The 18,621-nt window shown below is 38.6% G+C and overlaps 1 protein-coding gene across 2 annotated transcripts in view; it reads left to right on the forward strand.

Moving 5' to 3' along the window:
* Nucleotides 1-15,458, forward strand: part of LOC137129761 (retinoic acid receptor beta-like) — a 179,720-nt gene extending 164,262 nt beyond the window's left edge. For both annotated transcript variants that reach the window (XM_067509012.1, XM_067509020.1), the window contains 3 exons: nt 1,725-1,929; nt 6,173-6,331; nt 9,324-15,458. In XM_067509012.1, the coding sequence (XP_067365113.1) occupies nt 1,725-1,929; nt 6,173-6,331; nt 9,324-9,610 (651 nt within the window). In that variant the 3' untranslated portion in view covers nt 9,611-15,458. The remainder of the gene's footprint in view (nt 1-1,724; nt 1,930-6,172; nt 6,332-9,323) is intronic.
* Nucleotides 15,459-18,621: the final 3,163 nt, after the last annotated feature.

The following is an 18,621-nucleotide window of genomic DNA, read 5'->3' on the forward strand; positions in this document are numbered from 1 at the left end:
TTATGCAATGGTAATTTCTTCATCTCAAACAAAAGCTAACAACAGAGGTGGGTATACCACAACAAAAAATGTCAACTTGTGAAATGTTGCGTGTCATCTTGGTCTCATAATGATCGATTCACATTGGGATTTTGCAGTTAATCACCAAGTTAGAGAACAGCATGTTATCTTTTGAGTATTGAAACACAAAGTTGGACACATGCATTCAAAGTTTTAGAGACGGTCAAATAAAGTTAACCTGTAAAGGTTATAGTGCAATTTAGTTGCAATCAGAAATTTCACCCGAAAGTCAAATATCCCTTACCTTTTGTGATTAGTGTATATTAGATCTAACATGTTAGAAATAGTAAATCAGAAGTGGGTAAGGAATAATGATAAGGACCATATACTCAAGAACTGCGCTTGACTTCGGGATCTTGTAAGTATGAGAATGTTTTAGAACCTGTCTTAGACACGTAAATACGAGGTAAGGTTTCGTTTCTTTGGTGAATAAAATGTGTTGCCGTAGTACTTCACCTTGCATAAAAAATTAAAAATTGCGCTTTTACTTGTCATGAAGTATTGTGATATGGAAATGCTTGCCCTTTTACTTAAGTATTGACCTTGTGTACTTTTATCACAGACACAGAGCAGTAGAATCATTTTTAGACCTTTTTCTCCCCACTTGACAAATATCCACTCAATATTTGTTCTTTTTAACTTAGTTTTGGTCACCTCTAATACAATATTCTATGTAACCTGCAGGACAGGACAACAGGACAGAAACATTGTACAGGAACCAGTCATTTGAAGCTCACAACAGTTTTATTTTGAGAGACATTTTTTATTGAAATGAATTATTAATGCTTGAAGGAACAGCTCTAAATAAGAACAAACTTTGGCTCAGATCTCTCTGCAATAAGTGACATTAAGCTCAAGGTCAGTCAAAGGTATTTAGCTTAAAGATTGTTCTAATTAATGATTATGACTGTTTTTGATCAACAAAGCATTACTGACTGATATATTGTTCATTAATAAAGGATGTCTTCTAGACAGTTAATTTATTGATGATTTATTGATGAAGAGTTACTTTGAGTTTTCTTTTTTATAGGTTTCTTGCTGATCTGCAGTATAAACAAATGACTTATACCCTGAAATTTAGCCTTGTTTAGAAAGTTGGGAACTCGCTGTCAGCAAGCTCAGGAATTTTCCTGGTGGCATAATTTCTATCAACTTGTGACTTTTTAGCGCAGCAAATTCCCTGGGCTGCTTTAGTAAACAAATAATGGCTTTTTTCTTTATGCTGGGGCGACTGTGGCGCAGGAAGGTAGAGCGGTTGGCCACCAATCTCACAGTTGTGGGTACGATTCCTGGCTCCTCCATTCACATGTTGAAGTGTCCTTGAGCAAGACACTGAACCCCAACTTAGTTGCTCCCGGTGAGTGTTGGCTATCTGCATGGCAGCTCCCCCATCGGTGTATGAGTGTGAATAGGTGAATAAGAAGCAGTGTAAAGCGCTTTGAGTGCCAATAGGTAGAAAAGCACTATATAAGTACAGACCACTTGCCATCTTTAGGTTTTTTGCCCTCATTGACATCAATGGAAGTGAGCAAAACACTTAATCCACCTCAGGTTTTGCAATAACAACAATAATCTGCAGCTTCACCTCTGTAGATGAATTCACTAATTCAAAGTCAGTGTCCTGTACACTGAATATGATCCTGCCATTCTTTCTTTCCTGCCAGATCCTGCGGATCTGTACGAGGTACACCCCCGACCAGGACACCATGACCTTTTCGGACGGGCTGACCCTCAACCGAACACAGATGCACAATGCTGGCTTCGGCCCACTCACTGACTTGGTGTTCACTTTTGCCAACCAGCTGCTGCCCATCGAGATGGACGATACAGAGACAGGCCTTCTCAGCGCCATCTGTCTCATTTCTGGAGGTGAGAGAGAAGAAAGATTTAATTAGGATTCATCGAATTTGTACTAAGCATTATACTCAAAGTCATCTGAGATACATTTAATGTTAAGTAGCAGGTGCAAAGCCTTACTTGGAACACATTATCACATGTTACATATACGAACTGTAGGCAGTTCTACCAAAGACTGATGTTAACTTTTTGTTATCTTCTAACATCTAACTAAAGGCAGATAAAAGCAGGACAACTTCTTCCCGTGTCCATAATGTAGGCCAGAATCCACAAACCTCTATCAATGCAAAAAAATTTTAAGGAAAAATGCTTCAACCCTCCACATTGGTCACACTATATAGATATCTTCCTACGCTGCAGTAAACTATTCTTCATGCAATTATTAGCTTTTTCTTCCACTGTAACTGAACAAAAATTGACTGGTATGATGGTACAGGGCTCACTGGAAACTGTGGTCCTCCATTCTCTCTGTTGTCTGCAGAGTTACTGCGCCTAGAAACACAGCTATAGTATTTAAAGCATTTGGATTTTGCAGTGACAACTGTCATAAACTGGAGAGGAAAAAAATGTTAGATGAGATAATGGCTACACAGAACCCCAGCAGGCTGTGCAGCCTGTTTGCTTGGGATAATCAGCCACATGTGTCTCTCTTCCTCTTTGTCTCCTTTTCTCTGTTTCTCTTGGATGTTTTGGTTTCCACTTTGAGCCCACTTTAGTGGCCTACTGAGGAGTCCACATAGCTACCACTCATAGCTGAACCTTTTTTCTAATATCTTGTTAATCTTTTCATGATCTCAGTCGGCTCCTTTACTCTTCAGACATGCACTGGAATTCAGTCATTTTCCAGTCTTTTTCTGGGGTGGGTGTATGTATGAATGTAAACACTCAAGTCTGTTGGCTCTACAATTACCCGGAATTTACCCAGGCAGTTCCCTAGTGCAAAGTCCAGATTATCTCCAACTGAGCTCATTTGTGAATAGAGGAGGTAATACTGCAAAGAATTTACCATGAGTGGGTGGGTGTGATGATGATGTCCTGCAATTGCAGCAAAAATTAGCAAATACAAACACCTGAAGGTGAAGAACTCATTCATACGGACACAATAACAATGTCAAACTGGAAGGACAACGAAATTTGTGAACATCTCCAAGTAAGGGCAAAACTGGGAATCATCAAACAAATACAAGGAACCGCACAAGATTCTGTGCTATACGAACAGATTACAAAGCAATGTCACTTCCGCAGCTTTGTTTTTGCATCATGTCCCACCCCCTGCTCGAAGTGCCAAACCACCACCCATTGCCCAGTTACACAGTTTCTCACAAGTGAGAATGCATCTCGCACAGACAACGTCCCAATGTTGGTTACATGTCTGAAAGGGAAACGCCAGACAATGTCAGGATCTGATCCTCCTGAAATTCTCTAGAGTTCCTGTCTGAAAGGGGCTTAAGATTTAGACATTGGAGTAAAGGATTTTTGCAGCTTGTTTACACCGTTTCTTTACTTTAAATTCTGGTTTAAAGATGTAATGTGTACGTGTGTATGAGCTGATAGTGTCGTCTTTGAGTTCACTGAGGGGAATAAATAAGCTGATCCACTTCACACTGAACTACTCTTGACTGCTCTTCATTCAACATAGCCAGAGCCTATTGATTCCTCCAGTTAAATATTGAGTGGAGCTGCTGTCCAGTTTGGGACGTAAAGTAAGTCAGTCTCCACGGGAGTCTGAAACCAGGTCAAGCACAGGTAGCTCTTATTGAGGCGGCAGTATTCTGACTGCCAAACATGAGAGAGAGAGGAGAGAAAGGGATGATGTACAGGTATGTCACATCAGCGTCTGTTAGCTGAGTGGAAGCTTTGAACGGCCCCTCCAGAGGAACTGAGCCTGCTCTGCTTGTTTTTCACCAAAATACCTGAGGCATGACTAACTCCCTCAGACTAGGCTACACACACACACACACACACACACACACACACACACACACACACACACACACACACACAGGCTCACTCACAAAACTGTGCTGTATGTCCACAGAAACGTACACAGCTTCAGTGCTAATCACCACTCTCCCGTCTCTCAAATATTTTCATCTCTGCTCATGCTCCAATACTGCTTTTCATTCAGCAGTACATATTTTTATACTCAATCCCCAGAGCCTTTGCAAATATTACACACTCTTGCATAATCCATGGAAAGTGCAAGACACCTCTGATTAGATGTGTAATCACATACCTTGACTGCTGGTCCAGCAGCTGCAGATTCCTGTGCACACACTGCCACCACAAGGCCTGATGGGAGTTTGTGAAATGTCACATTTAGTGGGTAGAACTAAAATATTATGATACTGTTAGACATGTTTATGTAAGTATGTATTAAAGTTGATCACATGGAAAAGTGAGATAAAACATTTTTATTTACCATGGTTTGTCTTATTAAATAGGACTGTGACTATTTTCATTTATTATTTATCTTCTGATTTTCATTGGATTTGCATTTGAATCTACACTAATCATTCAAAACACGATTAGCACTCACAGATGAAGTGAATAATACTGACTATCTCATGTGGAGCTGTTCTGAGGGACAATAAGAAGCAGATTTGACTTAGGCTGTTGAAGCCTCATATTAAAAGATAGGTTCACAATTTGTAAGTGTGTCTGTAAACACTGAAATGGGTGTTTCATGCTATAATCAGTCCTCCTGACTACACTGACTAGGGATAGATTATTTCCTAAAAGCCTTACAGTTAAAGGGATGAAGGGAACATGCCTGGAGTCTAAAGTTTCAGCAGTCTAGCTTTATTAAACTTAAATCTTAAAATGTATTTAGCATAATATTCTCTGTGTTTTTTTAACAAAAAAAAGCATGCAGCTTTGAAAGATATCCAGTTATTGTGACTAATTTGGAAGCTTGAAGCCTTTTGATGTTTCCAGAAAAAACTTTTTGCAAAGAAGACTGTTACTTTCCTGATCAAATATGTAAGAAGTTTGTTTTTGGAGAAATCTCCTAAATACCAGGGCTACTGAATGCAGCATAACCGGTTTCAGTGTTTATCTTCAGTTTATATATATTACATTGTTGCCATTTAGAATCAGAAATATAAACCTATCCTTTATTCATCCATGTTTTGCTGCTTATCAGGGTCAGTTCATGGTAACTTAGTCTAGACAGCTGTCTTAACTGAAGCGTTTTCATTTTGACTTTTCCCTTATTACAAGGGATGAAACCAGTATCAGTGTGCTAATCATATGGGCATGTGATTAATGTTTTCACGTAGACTGGAAAAATGTGAATATATGCTTTGCGCCACATTTCAGAAAATTGTACATACGTCAATGTTGAAATATGTGTCAAACCTTGCACAAGAATATTTAATATAGCAACACAGTGATAAAAAAAGGTAAATATTTTTTTCAGTGACAACAGGAGTGTGTAGCTAAAGATAATTTTAACAACAATGGCTGAGGTGCTCATGGCTGAGAGATCAATAGTTGAGGGTTCTTATATAGTGACAAAGACCAATTGTCACAAATTATGCTCAATCCTTGAATCATGAGTGAAACTCAGGATTCAGATTTCCGTGGAAACTTTATTTATGTGGCACATGTGTAACAAATGCTGACTAGATTTCTACACTCATGTTAACAAAAGTATCAGTTTTGTAGTGGAGAAAAAGTGTTTCAGTGGAGTATCTTTTGGCAAGTACTTCCGCCCTTACTAGAGTATTGAGTTTGGTTTATCTACCATCTCTGATATTAACTTAACCTATAAATTACTAGTACTACAAAAAAACACAAAAAAAAAACCCACCCAAGATGTATTGTGATATGACAGTGTTTTCTTTAAAAGAATAACTTTCAACTATAGTGTTGTGTGGGCTCACATATGTAAACTTGCATCACCCAACACCTCAAATATTTAACCAATAACCACTAAGTGCAGAACAGTGCTCTTTGGGTAGAGGCACACTTTGAAAGCAACAGCTGATGTTATGTTATGAAGAGTTCAACTGTTGCTTCCCTGCTGTTAAACCCACACAAAAAAAATAGATTCAAATGAGTTTTCTGATCAAGTTTATCTAGTTGTAACCATCACTTTAATCTCTCCTCCACAGCAAATTAGTTTGCATAATCAAACCAGGCGTCACGCTGTGATACATTCATTAGCCTCCAGCTTGTCTACATCAGATAAAGCAAAGATGTGGATTTTTCATAATTGAGCCTCAAATATTTGTGTGTCTGTGTGTGTCAGACCGTCAGGATCTAGAGGAGCCCTCTAAGGTAGACCAGCTTCAGGAGCCACTCCTGGAGGCTCTGAAGATTTATGTAAGGAAGCGTCGGCCCAGCAAACCACACATGTTCCCCAAAACCCTGATGAAGATCACAGACCTGCGGAGCATCAGCGCTAAAGGTAGAAAGGACACCTCACCTTACACTCACATAAAAGACACATTCAGTTTTAGGGACAGGTAGGCAGATCCAAACAGTGAGGGTTGATGGTCCATGAATACTTGCCTTCAGTAAATGATTGTATAGTCAATACCCTGCAGAGTATTACTTTATTTGACCAGTTATACAATCATACTGAGATTCCAAATTACATTTTCAAGAAGAACCTCAACAGTCACTCGTTCACCTTGACTCAACGCTTTAAGGAAAATAAGTAGGATTCAATAAAACAAAAGAGAACTGTGGAAATGTAAAAATTGTAAAAGTTTAGTTTTCTAGATGCTTTAAATTCAAGAGTTACTTTATACTTCAATTTAAGCTTCTTTTAAAGTTCAATCCAGGTGGTAGAGGTAGAAGACTGAAACTTTGTTTTATCAAATTTCCGAGTCTTTAGGAATGTGAGTAGGAAAGAGTTCAGAGATGTCAAATGCTATCACTCAGCACTGTGTGATAAAAAGCTGACTTCAGTTTTGGAAATAGCATGAATTTAGTTTGAGCTCAGACTGGACACAGCTTTACATTAGGAGATAAAACCTAATGTCGTAATCCTACATTACGGTATTGTCTGCATAAAGTGAGTGTTTTCATTTGGGCAGTTTGACAGAGTTCATTTTTCTGAATAATAAATACAAGAGGGCCAAGAATGAAGCTTTAGAAGAACAATTTGGAACAATTTAAGTATCTTAGACACTGAAATAGCCCTTTTGGATGTAAAATCCTATTGACTTCAAATGTCTGGCTCTAACCTTTAATGCACATTCTAGCCTGGTTCATAGTACAGAGCCTTTAACCCTGTTTAAGCCTAGGTGTACTCAGGAAACGTCTTCTGCAGACCACAGCCCCCTGACTTTAAAGAAGACATTTTTATAGACTTCCCTATAGTTTATCTATGTCTTAATCTCATTTTTGCCTTCATGTAAATTTGCAAAAGATTGTCTGTTTGCTGATTATTAGTTGCTGATTATTCTCTTCTACTGTTTGTACCAGTTTTATTTGTCCCTTAATCTTTTGTTATTCGAGGTTTTACTGTTTGGATTTATGTACTCTAGCTGGTGTCATCTAAAGCAGCTTTGGATTGTTTTTAAACGGTTTTACCTGCATAAATGTACATATCGTGATGAGGTAAAAATAGAGGTTTCTAAGTATTTACAGCCTGTCCATCTGCCCATTGCTCAGAACACAGTATAACAGGAACTCGTTGAGGGCCTTTCTTTAAATTTCAAATATCCCCTTGGAGTCATGGATGAACTAATAGGATTTTTGTGGTAGAAGGCCACAAGTTACCATGATATTATCGTATGTAAAGTAAATGTGTAAGCGTGTTGTTATTTACAAGTGAAAAATGTAGCAAAAATGCACATTAATCAATAATCTATCCTCACTGTAGGGCACCAGATCAGTTAGTCCTGATGATCACTCTTAAAACACCAGTCGTCATAAAACTAAAAAATTAATTAGTCGCACATCAAAGCAGTGAATTCTGACACAACTGATCACTGTCTTCTATCACCAATAGAATAAACAGCACATTGCTGGATATATGTGAATCAATATATAGTGATATAATATAATACTAATAACTAGATAATGGTGACTAATGGTTCAAATAATAATCAGTTCAAATGATAGACATTTATAAAATTACAAATTCAAAAAAAGTTGGGATGGTGTGTAAAACGTGCCTCTCTGAAATCTAACTGACCTGTTGCCAAATAGCTTAGTTGTTAAATGCTCCTCCATTTGTTTTTAATTTGTACCAATTACTTTTCCATCCTATTGTTGTGCCTCTTCCAACTTGTTAAAGATGTCTTGCTGGCATAAAATTCAAATTGAGCTAATAGTTTTCATGAAATGGTAAAATGTCTCAGTTTCAACATCTAATATGTTGTTTATTTTCTATTGTGAATAAAATATGAGTTGATGAGATTTGCAAATCATTGCATTCTGTTTTTATTTATGTTTTACACATTGTCCCAACTTCTTTGGAATTAGGGTTGTACATTAATGGTTTTAAACACAAGAATTTAAATAGAAAGGTAAATGAGCTAATGGTGAAAGAAAATAAGGTTAATCCAATTACTCTGAAGGATTAAATTTGGAAAGATTTTAAAGGTTTGAAAAGAAAATTTCCAAGATTCCATCAAGAGTCAAAAGGAAAACCACCTCACAGGATGCAGCAGTTCAGCAGAGGGGGGGCGCATTGCTTTCTCCTTGTTGTTAACAATGGAGAGGCGAAGGTAAATTTCTTGCGGCGCTCAGGCACCTCTGACCCCTCTGAGTCCTCTGAGACCTCTGAGTCCTCTTGCTGGATGTCCTGACTGATTCGAATTTAATGCACTGCAATGCACTTTGATTTGAATTAGCTTGAGTAAGGTGGCACATTTTGCAAAAATATAACACTCAGTAATCTATTTTCAATTCAATTCAATTCAATTTAACTAAACTAAATTCAACTCAACTTTATTTATATAGCACCAATTCACGACAAAGTCTTTACAAGGCACTTTACAGAATAAAGTCAAAACTATAAAGTTGTATAGAAAAAAATCCAATAATTCCCCCCATGAGCGAGGCCTAGGCAACAGTGGAGAGAAAAAACTGTCTTTAATGGAAGAAACCTCCAGCAGAACCAGGCTCAGGGTGGGCAGCCATCTGCCATCAAACAGACACTGTCTGTTACTAAAAAATGCTAAACTTGACATGTAAGAAATTTTCAACAATAAACAAGAATCAAAAAACAGAAACTCAACTTTAGAAAAACAACTAAATAAAAAGTTAAATAAATAACCTAATTGTAATATAATATAATATAATATGCTTAATTTATAATATGCAGATTTTCTAATCTTAAAACGTTATATAAAAAGGAAGCAAATCGATGTTGCTTTACTTCATTTTGTCTAATTACTCAAGTTGAAAATTTTAGTTTTACACTTTATTGTCTTTCTTTGCAGGAGCAGAGCGGGTCATCTCTCTCAAGATGGAGATCCCAGGTTCCATGCCACCACTTATCCAGGAGATGCTGGAAAATTCAGAGGGCCAAGACAGTCAGAACAACAGCAGCAGCAACAGCAGCAGCAGCAGCAGCAGCAGCAGCAACAGCAACAGCAGCACTTCAGCTGAGGCTGCGACCAGCCCCAGCAGCAAGGACAGCCCCAACGAAGACACCACCAATCTCGAGTCACCACAGTCCTTGGACACAGAGGGGGCTACAGCCACACTGGCCAGCGACAAGCCCTAAGAGGCACCCATCGGTGCACCCACAGGTGCCTCTGAGACTTACTCTAACATTTCTTTGCACAAAAAAGAACAGCCGGGCAAGGCACCAACCCCCTAAAGCCCTTCTACACCATCACTTGGTTTCTTTTCTTTCCCATTTCTCTACATTTCCCTCCTTAAAAAGAAAACATCAACACGGAGGCCTCAAAGGATCCCTGCTTTGTGTATAATTCTGAATTAAGCTCTTATATTTGCGTGATGTCTCTGGGACTGTGACAGGAAGGGCGTGGCCATCACAGACCACCAGAGGTCATACTCCTCAGGTCTCCAGTGTGTAACTTCTTATCTGCATGATGGGAGTTTGATAAGGGGTTTTACTCCGCTCTCCCTCTCTCTTTCTCTGTCCTCATCTCTTTTCATCTGTCATATTTTTGCCGTATGTACATTGTACATACCATTGTATAGTTAGAGCTCTGTTTCTATGATGAATTTTGTGGTGCTTTTTCCATTGTCTTAAAATGATCTTTGAGGCGATATGTCAGCGTTTAAAGCAGGACTAATTGTAAGTCCTTCAAAAAGTTATCTAGAATGTTGTTGCATATAGACATTATGGAAGTCTAATATTTTATATTTGTTCCTATATTTAAAACCGTTTTTGTCTTTTCAAACATTTATTAGTTCATGTCTCTACATGAATGACTACATCCACACAGCCAGAATGCAAAGCTTCTTTCATATCAACAGCCGAGTCTGTTCAACTGTTTCCTCAAAGAAGGGAAGCAGAATAACAGAAGCCTTTGATACACACTCATTTAGACTGACCAGCATCAACCACCAAGATCAAATTTACCAGAGTAGATTATGAATCAGCCAACATAGGAAATCAACTGTAAATTAATTATATATATAATTATATCCAGATTCATTATAAAGTAATTTCTCTTTTTTCAAATACTTCTGCTTTTTCAGATACTTCTGAGCATTCTTACTCTTCATCTTGATTATCATCACATGGACAGTTAAGTGGTTTCACATGTTAATTGAAAAATCCCCCTAAAAGATCAGTTTCCCTAAGGTAATGCACATATATCTGCTGATCCCTAATCGTATAAACAACATCTCTGGCTTCACACAACCATGATTTCCTTGTTCAGTGGAAAAGGTACAGTAGGTGCAAATACAATAGAAACTCTACAGAATACAAAGGTTGATGCAACAACAATGAAACTGCATTGAAAATCGATCCATAAATGGAAATTGTGAATCCACATGTTGTGGCTCTGCTGCTAGTGATCATACAGCAGTCATCTCTTCTGGCCTGGTTTAAAGGGGGTCTCCCTTTAGCATCTTGCAGGAGTCATATGAAATGGATGATAGTAAATGGTAACATAACAGCAGCACAGATAGAAGACAGTCATCAAGGCAGCGAAGTGAGTTCAGCTACACAGAACATCAGTGTAACTTTAAATAACAACAGCATAAGACACCGTTAGCAAATGGTCTTTCATGCTCACACAAGCTATGCAACTGTCAATGCTTGCAGCTACATGTGCATGGTTTGAGTATTTGCACATTTTATTACACACATTTTATTATACACACAAATTATTGTTTTCTAATTTATTATTATTATTTTTTTTAAGTTTCCAAAAGTGGCACTAGTGCATTGTGCCACTTTACTCTTCTGCTTATGTAGAAATCTTTCCAGTGTCCTTAAACCACTAAATGGTAAAGGTGGATTTTGTTGAACAAGAAATGTTGAGCTATTCATAAAATGACACACACCACGTCACTTTTATTAGTTTTATTCGTAGCACTTTGAGATTTATTCATGTAGATTTTATTTATAATGAATGTAGCATCTGTGGCCTCTCTTTGCCTCTTTTGCCAGTAGCAAAATGATGTATTACTCCTCTGTAGCCATTTTAATTTCTTGACCTGACTGGAGACTGCACAGCCGTTTTCCTCCCCGCGATGGATGAGTAGATCATCTCTATATCAGTTAAACATTGTACCAGAGCACCTGCTGAGACCTGAGAGCACAGCAAATCGCTATAATCATAAACTCTTCCGCCAAATGAGCTGAACAACTTTATTTGATGTTCATGTGACCGCTTGTTGTTTTTGACCTCTCAGGCTTCTGGTTAACTAATTTTTTAAATTGATTTTCATATCCATAGTTCTTTTAATATTGATAAAAGAATACCCAATGTTTAATAAACCAAAAGAATAAGGTCATGAATACAAGCAACTCTACAACTCTTAAGAACACACCTTGTGCACATTAGATGGGAAGCCATCTACATCCACCTGATGAAACCAGCACACGTGGGAAAGGTTAGATTTGGAGAGAAACTACCTTGCTAAGCAGGAAATAATGTATGGATGGTTTGATTTAATCAATGGAAATTTACCTGTCACCGAATGTACTAGTTTTTAAAACATTAAAAGAATTGTTCTCACCTACAGCTGCAACATTGCTAAAATTGGTTCAGAGAGAACAAGAAGCACATCAGTCTAATGAGTGTGTATCTACTGCTAGCAACATGTACTACCAACTGGGCTCTAGAAACACAAATGGGCTCTGTTATGGCCTTATGAGCAGAGCTCTTCAACCTGCTTTTCTCTACCTTTTCTGAAGTGTCTTGTTTGAACTGGTTAAATGCTGGGGCAATGCAATCCATAAAACACACTGACGACCAAGCCATGTGGGTCAGGAAGATTGTACACAAACGTAGAAAGCAGACAGTGGGGTCAGATCCATGAATCCACTACGAATGTTCGCCTTGCTCTTCAGAGTTGACAATGTAAATCACATATAATGATTCCACAGGAGATTCCAGGTGGACCCTTCACCGCCCTAAAAAATCCAGTCGGGTTAAGTTAAGATTTGACTTAGCTCTTTACTCCATTAGTGGGGAGGTAGGCAGATGAGGTAGTCCTGCTGAAATGAAAAGATGATCCTCCAAAGGTGCTTTTCTTCACAGCTGAGACCAAACAAATGCCAATATATTGACTCACAGTACAAATTCTATCCACTCTTCCCTGCTCTCTGAGTGAGGGTTTCATCCACTCTGATACGAATTAGTTTGGGCACAGGCGAGAAACTTTGGCACATGTTAAACCTTCATTAAAAATACAACATGCCGACAACTTAATAATTTTATTTTGTCAACATGTTGAACATAATTCTATTAGTTCTATTAGTTAAAAACAAAATTGAGGGCCTCTAACTCAATGATATAGACTTTATAAGAAAAAAATAAACAACTGATTATAAAAAATTTATACAAAGTACACAACCCCCTAGTTCTTTTTTTTTGTTGTCTTTTGTTTCAAGCATAGTATATGAACTAAGTCAAGTCCAGGTTTTGGTTTGTTGGTTCATCAGCAGCGTCAAGATATTAGTAATTTAATTACATTTGAATTAGAAATGTGCAGATTTGAATTCTCTCAACAGAATTTGAAAGATTGCATTGCCAGATTCACACATTAAATACAGGGCTTGACATTTAAACATTGGCCTTGTGAATGTTTTGAAAATATCACGTGGAACTAGAGACTTCTGTTGACTGAAAGGAGCATTTATACATTTAGGGACTAAATGAAATCGCTCCCATATTGCACTAAATTTACGTTTTGCCGTTTTACTCTCAGTTTAGTCTTTTTGGTCTATAAACTGCCTTCAAAATCTATAAAGATGGAATATAACATGTAAAACCACAAGCTGGTGGAACAAAGGAGGGATAGTGTTCAAGCATGTGATGATTGTGAGTACTTTTAGGATGTAGTTTGAGAGTTCATTCTCGACCTTAACAACAGCAGTTATTACATACCATGTAAAAGTATAAAACCTGATTTAACTTTTCTTGGTACAAATATATGCCCCAAACACCTCCAAATGTTGACATGAGACATGAACTCCACATGAAAGTTTTGCAGCGACCGGATAATTCACTCAGTAAGATAAGATCCATAAGGGCAGTGAAGGGTTCTGGGTCTCAGAAGCACACAATATAAACCCACTCTGCAATCCATCCCCAGAAATACATATCATAAGGGAAACCAGAGCTGTATCAGTTTTTTGTTTGAACGTGTTTGAATGTGAATAATGTCATGGAGTCTGTCAGAAGAATGATATGCAGTGTTAAGGAATACTTACGTCTATCTCAGTGTAACATAGCAAATGCTTTCTCTTGCTTCTTTGTGTCTTGCTCTCCTGGTGAGAGATGTAGGGAGGCATCCTGGTGTTTTTCTTTCGTTCTTTCTTTCTTTCTTTCTTTCTATTTTTTTTTTTAAGCTGGAAAACCTTCACAGCCGAAGAATGTCCACATTTACCCCTGAAGCATCCGGCCAGCTCTCAGGTGCCTGGATGCTGCAGGGACTGTTATCTGTTCCTTTAGGAAACAGTTTCACAATGCTGAATTACTCTTGTTTGTTTCTGTTGAATGTTGTACCGACGTAACTGTAATACTCTACTATCTAGCTCACTGCAGAAATGTTATATAAATGGTGTGTGCTTTGACTTTCAATTGGCAGCTCAGTCATAAAAAAAGAAAAAAAAAGAAAAAAAAAAGCTCTGTTATTTGTCCTTGGGAACATCAGTTCACAAGTGTAAAAGTAAAGGAAGAGGAAGTAGCTCTTGATGGGCTGAGTGGGCATCAAGTTGTACACAACGCAGCACATATTTGGGACATAGAGAAAGCAAAGTTCGTGAATGGGCTTTACTGATGACCCAGTCACCTCCGTACTGATACATTCTGTTTCATGTCAAACAACAGAGCTGCTACCCCACACCCACCCCCCTTTTGCCAATTAGCTGTCACCAATCAATCAAATTCAATCAATCGACAGCTTTTTGGTTAATAGGTTAACTAGGCATTGACTGATATGGGGCTTTCAAAACCAGCTGTAGTAAAAATGTTGTGCCAATATAATGTTCAAGGACAAGCTGATCAGCAGATGGACATTTTACAACCACTGGGAACATGTTAAAGGTGCACTACTCTATAGTTTAACAGTTGTTGTGATTTCATGGCCTGCTACTTACCTGTTTTGGTTGAGTGTCATCGACCCCATTTCCACCTGCAGCGAGCAGCAAAACGTTCTGACAAATTCACAGAGTAAATGGTGAAGAGTACTTGCTTCTGTGGAAAGGTGGGAAACATTTACACTTCCCGATACTTTCAGTGAAGTAAACTGATTTGCAGCTGTTTTGCTTTCAGTTTGACCTCTTATGGATCAGAAATTATAAAAAGAAAAACTTGAAGTACAAGTATGAGGGTGATGTGAAAAGCTTGTCTTACTCATGATGGTCTGACTAATATGACATTAGCACAGCATTATATTCCTGCTAGCTCACTGGCTGCTCAGAAACCACAGCAGCTGAGTTAGAAAAAAGCCTCAATTATCCCCACATATCAGTCTAACCCTAGATGAAAACACCTTAACCGTGAGCCAAAAAACATAACTGTGAATCTCAGCATCAGTCATTAACAACAGCTCTGTTGTTGTCCTCCTGAAGGGCCACAGTCCCATGTTTTCCATCAGAGAACCTCACCACCATCCATCATATGCAGTGTTGTATAGTCGTGTTAATATGAGACATGATGGTCATGTCGTCTTACTGGGCATGAGGATCGAAGGAGCAGGCACTGATGTGGACTCATCCCATCAGCCCCCGCTGCAAGCCGGTAGGGTGAAGTCGACCTCAGTCATTGCTCTGGGGTTTGCACTTTGATTTGTTTTGGCTTTCCATTTTAGATATTGTCTCTGTTTGTACACTAATGTACGCTTTTTATGTTCATATACTGTTTAACTTTACCATGAACTGTCCTGGCAAAGTAATAAAATATATTTATTTTAAAAAATGTTCTTGTCTGTTTATTTATATCTAATTCCAATGTGTAGGGATGATATGACTAGGATCATCATAGACTCCAAACAGTGGACAGGACAATGCTAATTCACAGCTAGTAAGCACCAGCAAGACAAATGAGGGTTGATAAATCTGTAAGTAGTAGTCCTCTCATGAAACATCAGAACAGCACCTAAGAATAAATGTGAAATTCAATAAATGAGTCTGCGAAATATAATAATTTCTGGGTCTTTTTGGACACAGTTGAGAAATTCAGTGCTCCTGCAGCTAAAACTAAATAAACTAAAGGTTGTGGTTACGCCTCGAAATTAATCTGCTTGGCGTTTTGACATCATAAAACCAGATTTTTCAAAAATGTACTTTACATTGTCAGTTGTTTACTAATAATTAAATAGAAGTGCAGCTGTTAAATCCCTTCTAAAGAAAGGCAGCCTTGATCCTTCAAAAGCTTTTACTTTCCTCTAAGATTAGAGGAATTCTTGGGGATTTATCAAATGGGCCTTGTTACATACAATATTTAGATACATTCAAAATGGCACTACAATGGTATTTTCTCTATTTGTACACAATGTGCGTAACAATCCAGTAGTGGACCCCAAACCATTTATAAATTCTTGTGCAAGTCTTTCCAGCCAGATGAGCATCTTCCACAAACCTGTTGTCAGCAGACTTTGACAGTGAAGTGACTGTAAATAAGGCGGGGCCCCCTGTCCTCCTAGAGATTGAAACATCCATTATCTAAACCGTTTGTCCTGTTAGGGGCACAACACAAGGCTGCTGGAGCCTATCGCAGCTGTCACTGGGTAAACAGTAGGGTACATGCTGGACAGGTTACAATCTATTTCAGGGCTGACACACAGAGACATGCACAGACAACTATTGACATTCACATTCACACCTACGAGCAATTCAGAGTCGCCACTTAATGCCACCGGCCAACTGTGATTTGAATCGGTGACCTTTACCTGAATTTTATTTCCCCTTCAAATTGAGTGATTTACTTGAAGGTTCACATACTTTTACACAAATTTGGAAGTGTAAATTTGGAACATTTTGCATAGTTAAATAAGGAAAATATGAGTGAGCTTGTTTTGGTTGTTCATGTGCAAATCTGATCATGTTTTAGAAGCAGAAAAACAGAAAGCTCTAAATTGAAAACATACTTTTGAGCACATAGGAATAAATTAATTTTGTCTTGCCTGGAAAAGGCCCTTTAAAATACAAAATCAAAAGCCTCCAACACCTTAGCTCTTTGGAGAATTTGAATCTTTAAATTTAATAGTTTGATTTTAGCATTTGCATATTGTTTGTACTCATGTGCATATGCAGAAACAGTGGCTGTATGTTACAGTTATTGTGGTTATGCTGTCATGAAATTCTGAAGGTCTGCCTCCTGAAACCGCACAGTCATTGTACAGACTTATGGCTGTTGACAGAAATGACCTCCTGTACCATTCTTTGTCACAGTGCATTTGAAGAAGCCTTTTGCTGAAGCTGCTCCGCTGTTTGACCAACACCTTGTGGAGAGGATGTGATCTATTCTCCATGATGTTTAACAGTATGTACTACCAACTCCAGATATTCCACAGTGGTCCCCAGGACAGAGCCTGTTGAGCCACTGGCTCTGATGCTGCTGCCCCAACAGATAGCAGCAAAAATATTGCACTGGCCACAACAGACCAGTAAAAACAGCTGCAACAACTGGTTCCACACATAATGGACCTGAGCATCCTCAGGAAGTAGAGTCTGCTCTAAGACTTTCTGCGCACAGCCACTGTGTTGCATATCCAGTCCAGTCTGTTGTTGAGGGGAACTGCAAGGTATTTTTACCCCTCCACCACCTCCACATCCTCACCCAGAAGGGAGATGGCGTTTACTCCTCCTGAAGTCCACAATCATCTCTTTGGTTTTAGCTACATTCAAGATAATGTGATTGTTTCCACACAGCTGTTCACTAAGCCTCTGTACTGTGCCTTCTTACCACCACCGATACACCCCACCACTGCTGAGTCCTGCAAGTGACAGGAGTCAGAGTTGTACTTGAAATCACAGGTGTACAGGGTGAAGAGGAAGGGTGACAGGACTGTCACTTGAGGTGCTCCTCTGTTACTGAACATACTCTGACACATACCCGCAGCCGAACAAACTGTGGTCTGTCGGCCAAGTAGTAAGCAAACCAGGAGGTGATGGAGCCGTCAACCTGCCTCTTCAGCAACTTATCTCTCAGCAAGACAGGCTGGATTGTATTAAAGCCACTGGAGAAATCAAAGAACATGATAGTCACAGTGTTGCCTACTTTGTCCAGTCTCTCTAGAACTTTCATGATGTGTGAGCTATTGATCTGTAATCAGTGAGGGCAGATGGAGAGGATTTATTTGGTAATAGAATCGGGCAAGATGTCAGAACAGAACATGCAGCTTCTCGTGACTCTGGCTCAGGTTGAAGACGTGCTGTAGAATCTCACTAAGCTGCTCAGCACAGACTTTCAGCATTCTGGGGCTGATACCGTCAGGAACCACAGCCTTGTTCTGATTCAGCTTCTGCAGCTGCCATTTCACCTGGCTGCTGGAAACACACAGGTGGGTTGACATGTTGGTGGATTAGAAGCGAGGAGATGGTGGAGTAATATTGTTTTCTGTGGTGTCTGTCTGTAGTGAGAGAAGCCTTGGAGACATGGGAAGTTCAAAATGATTGCTGTACCTGAGAACTTTCAGATGAAACACTTAAAATGACAAAGATGTTCACACTAATAAAAGGTGGTGGGTGAGTGCAGCCGCTGTTTCGGAGGTAACATCAAAAGCTAACACTTCACAACCGCTTGTGCATTCACATGAAGCAGAGTTTGCAGAGGTGCATATGATGTGGCAAACGGATGATCATATGCAACATTGTTAGAAAATAGCACAAACTTAATGATACTGTAGATTCAATTGTATTTCTGCTGGAAACTATTGCATTGATTTTTTAATCAAGTTACAAACAGTTTAAGTTACAAATATCAAAAGTTACTTTAAGCAGCCTGACATTTGAAAGTATTGAGGATATGAATTATAATGTATTAGACGTATGGAAATTACTTGAAGAAAATGCATTAATGCACTCAAACACTAGTTGTTTACTTACTGCTTTGCTTTAATTATCATATGTACATATGA

This window comes from Channa argus, chromosome 1 (assembly GCF_033026475.1).
Source record: "Channa argus isolate prfri chromosome 1, Channa argus male v1.0, whole genome shotgun sequence".
Taxonomy (NCBI): Eukaryota; Metazoa; Chordata; class Actinopteri; order Anabantiformes; family Channidae; genus Channa; species Channa argus.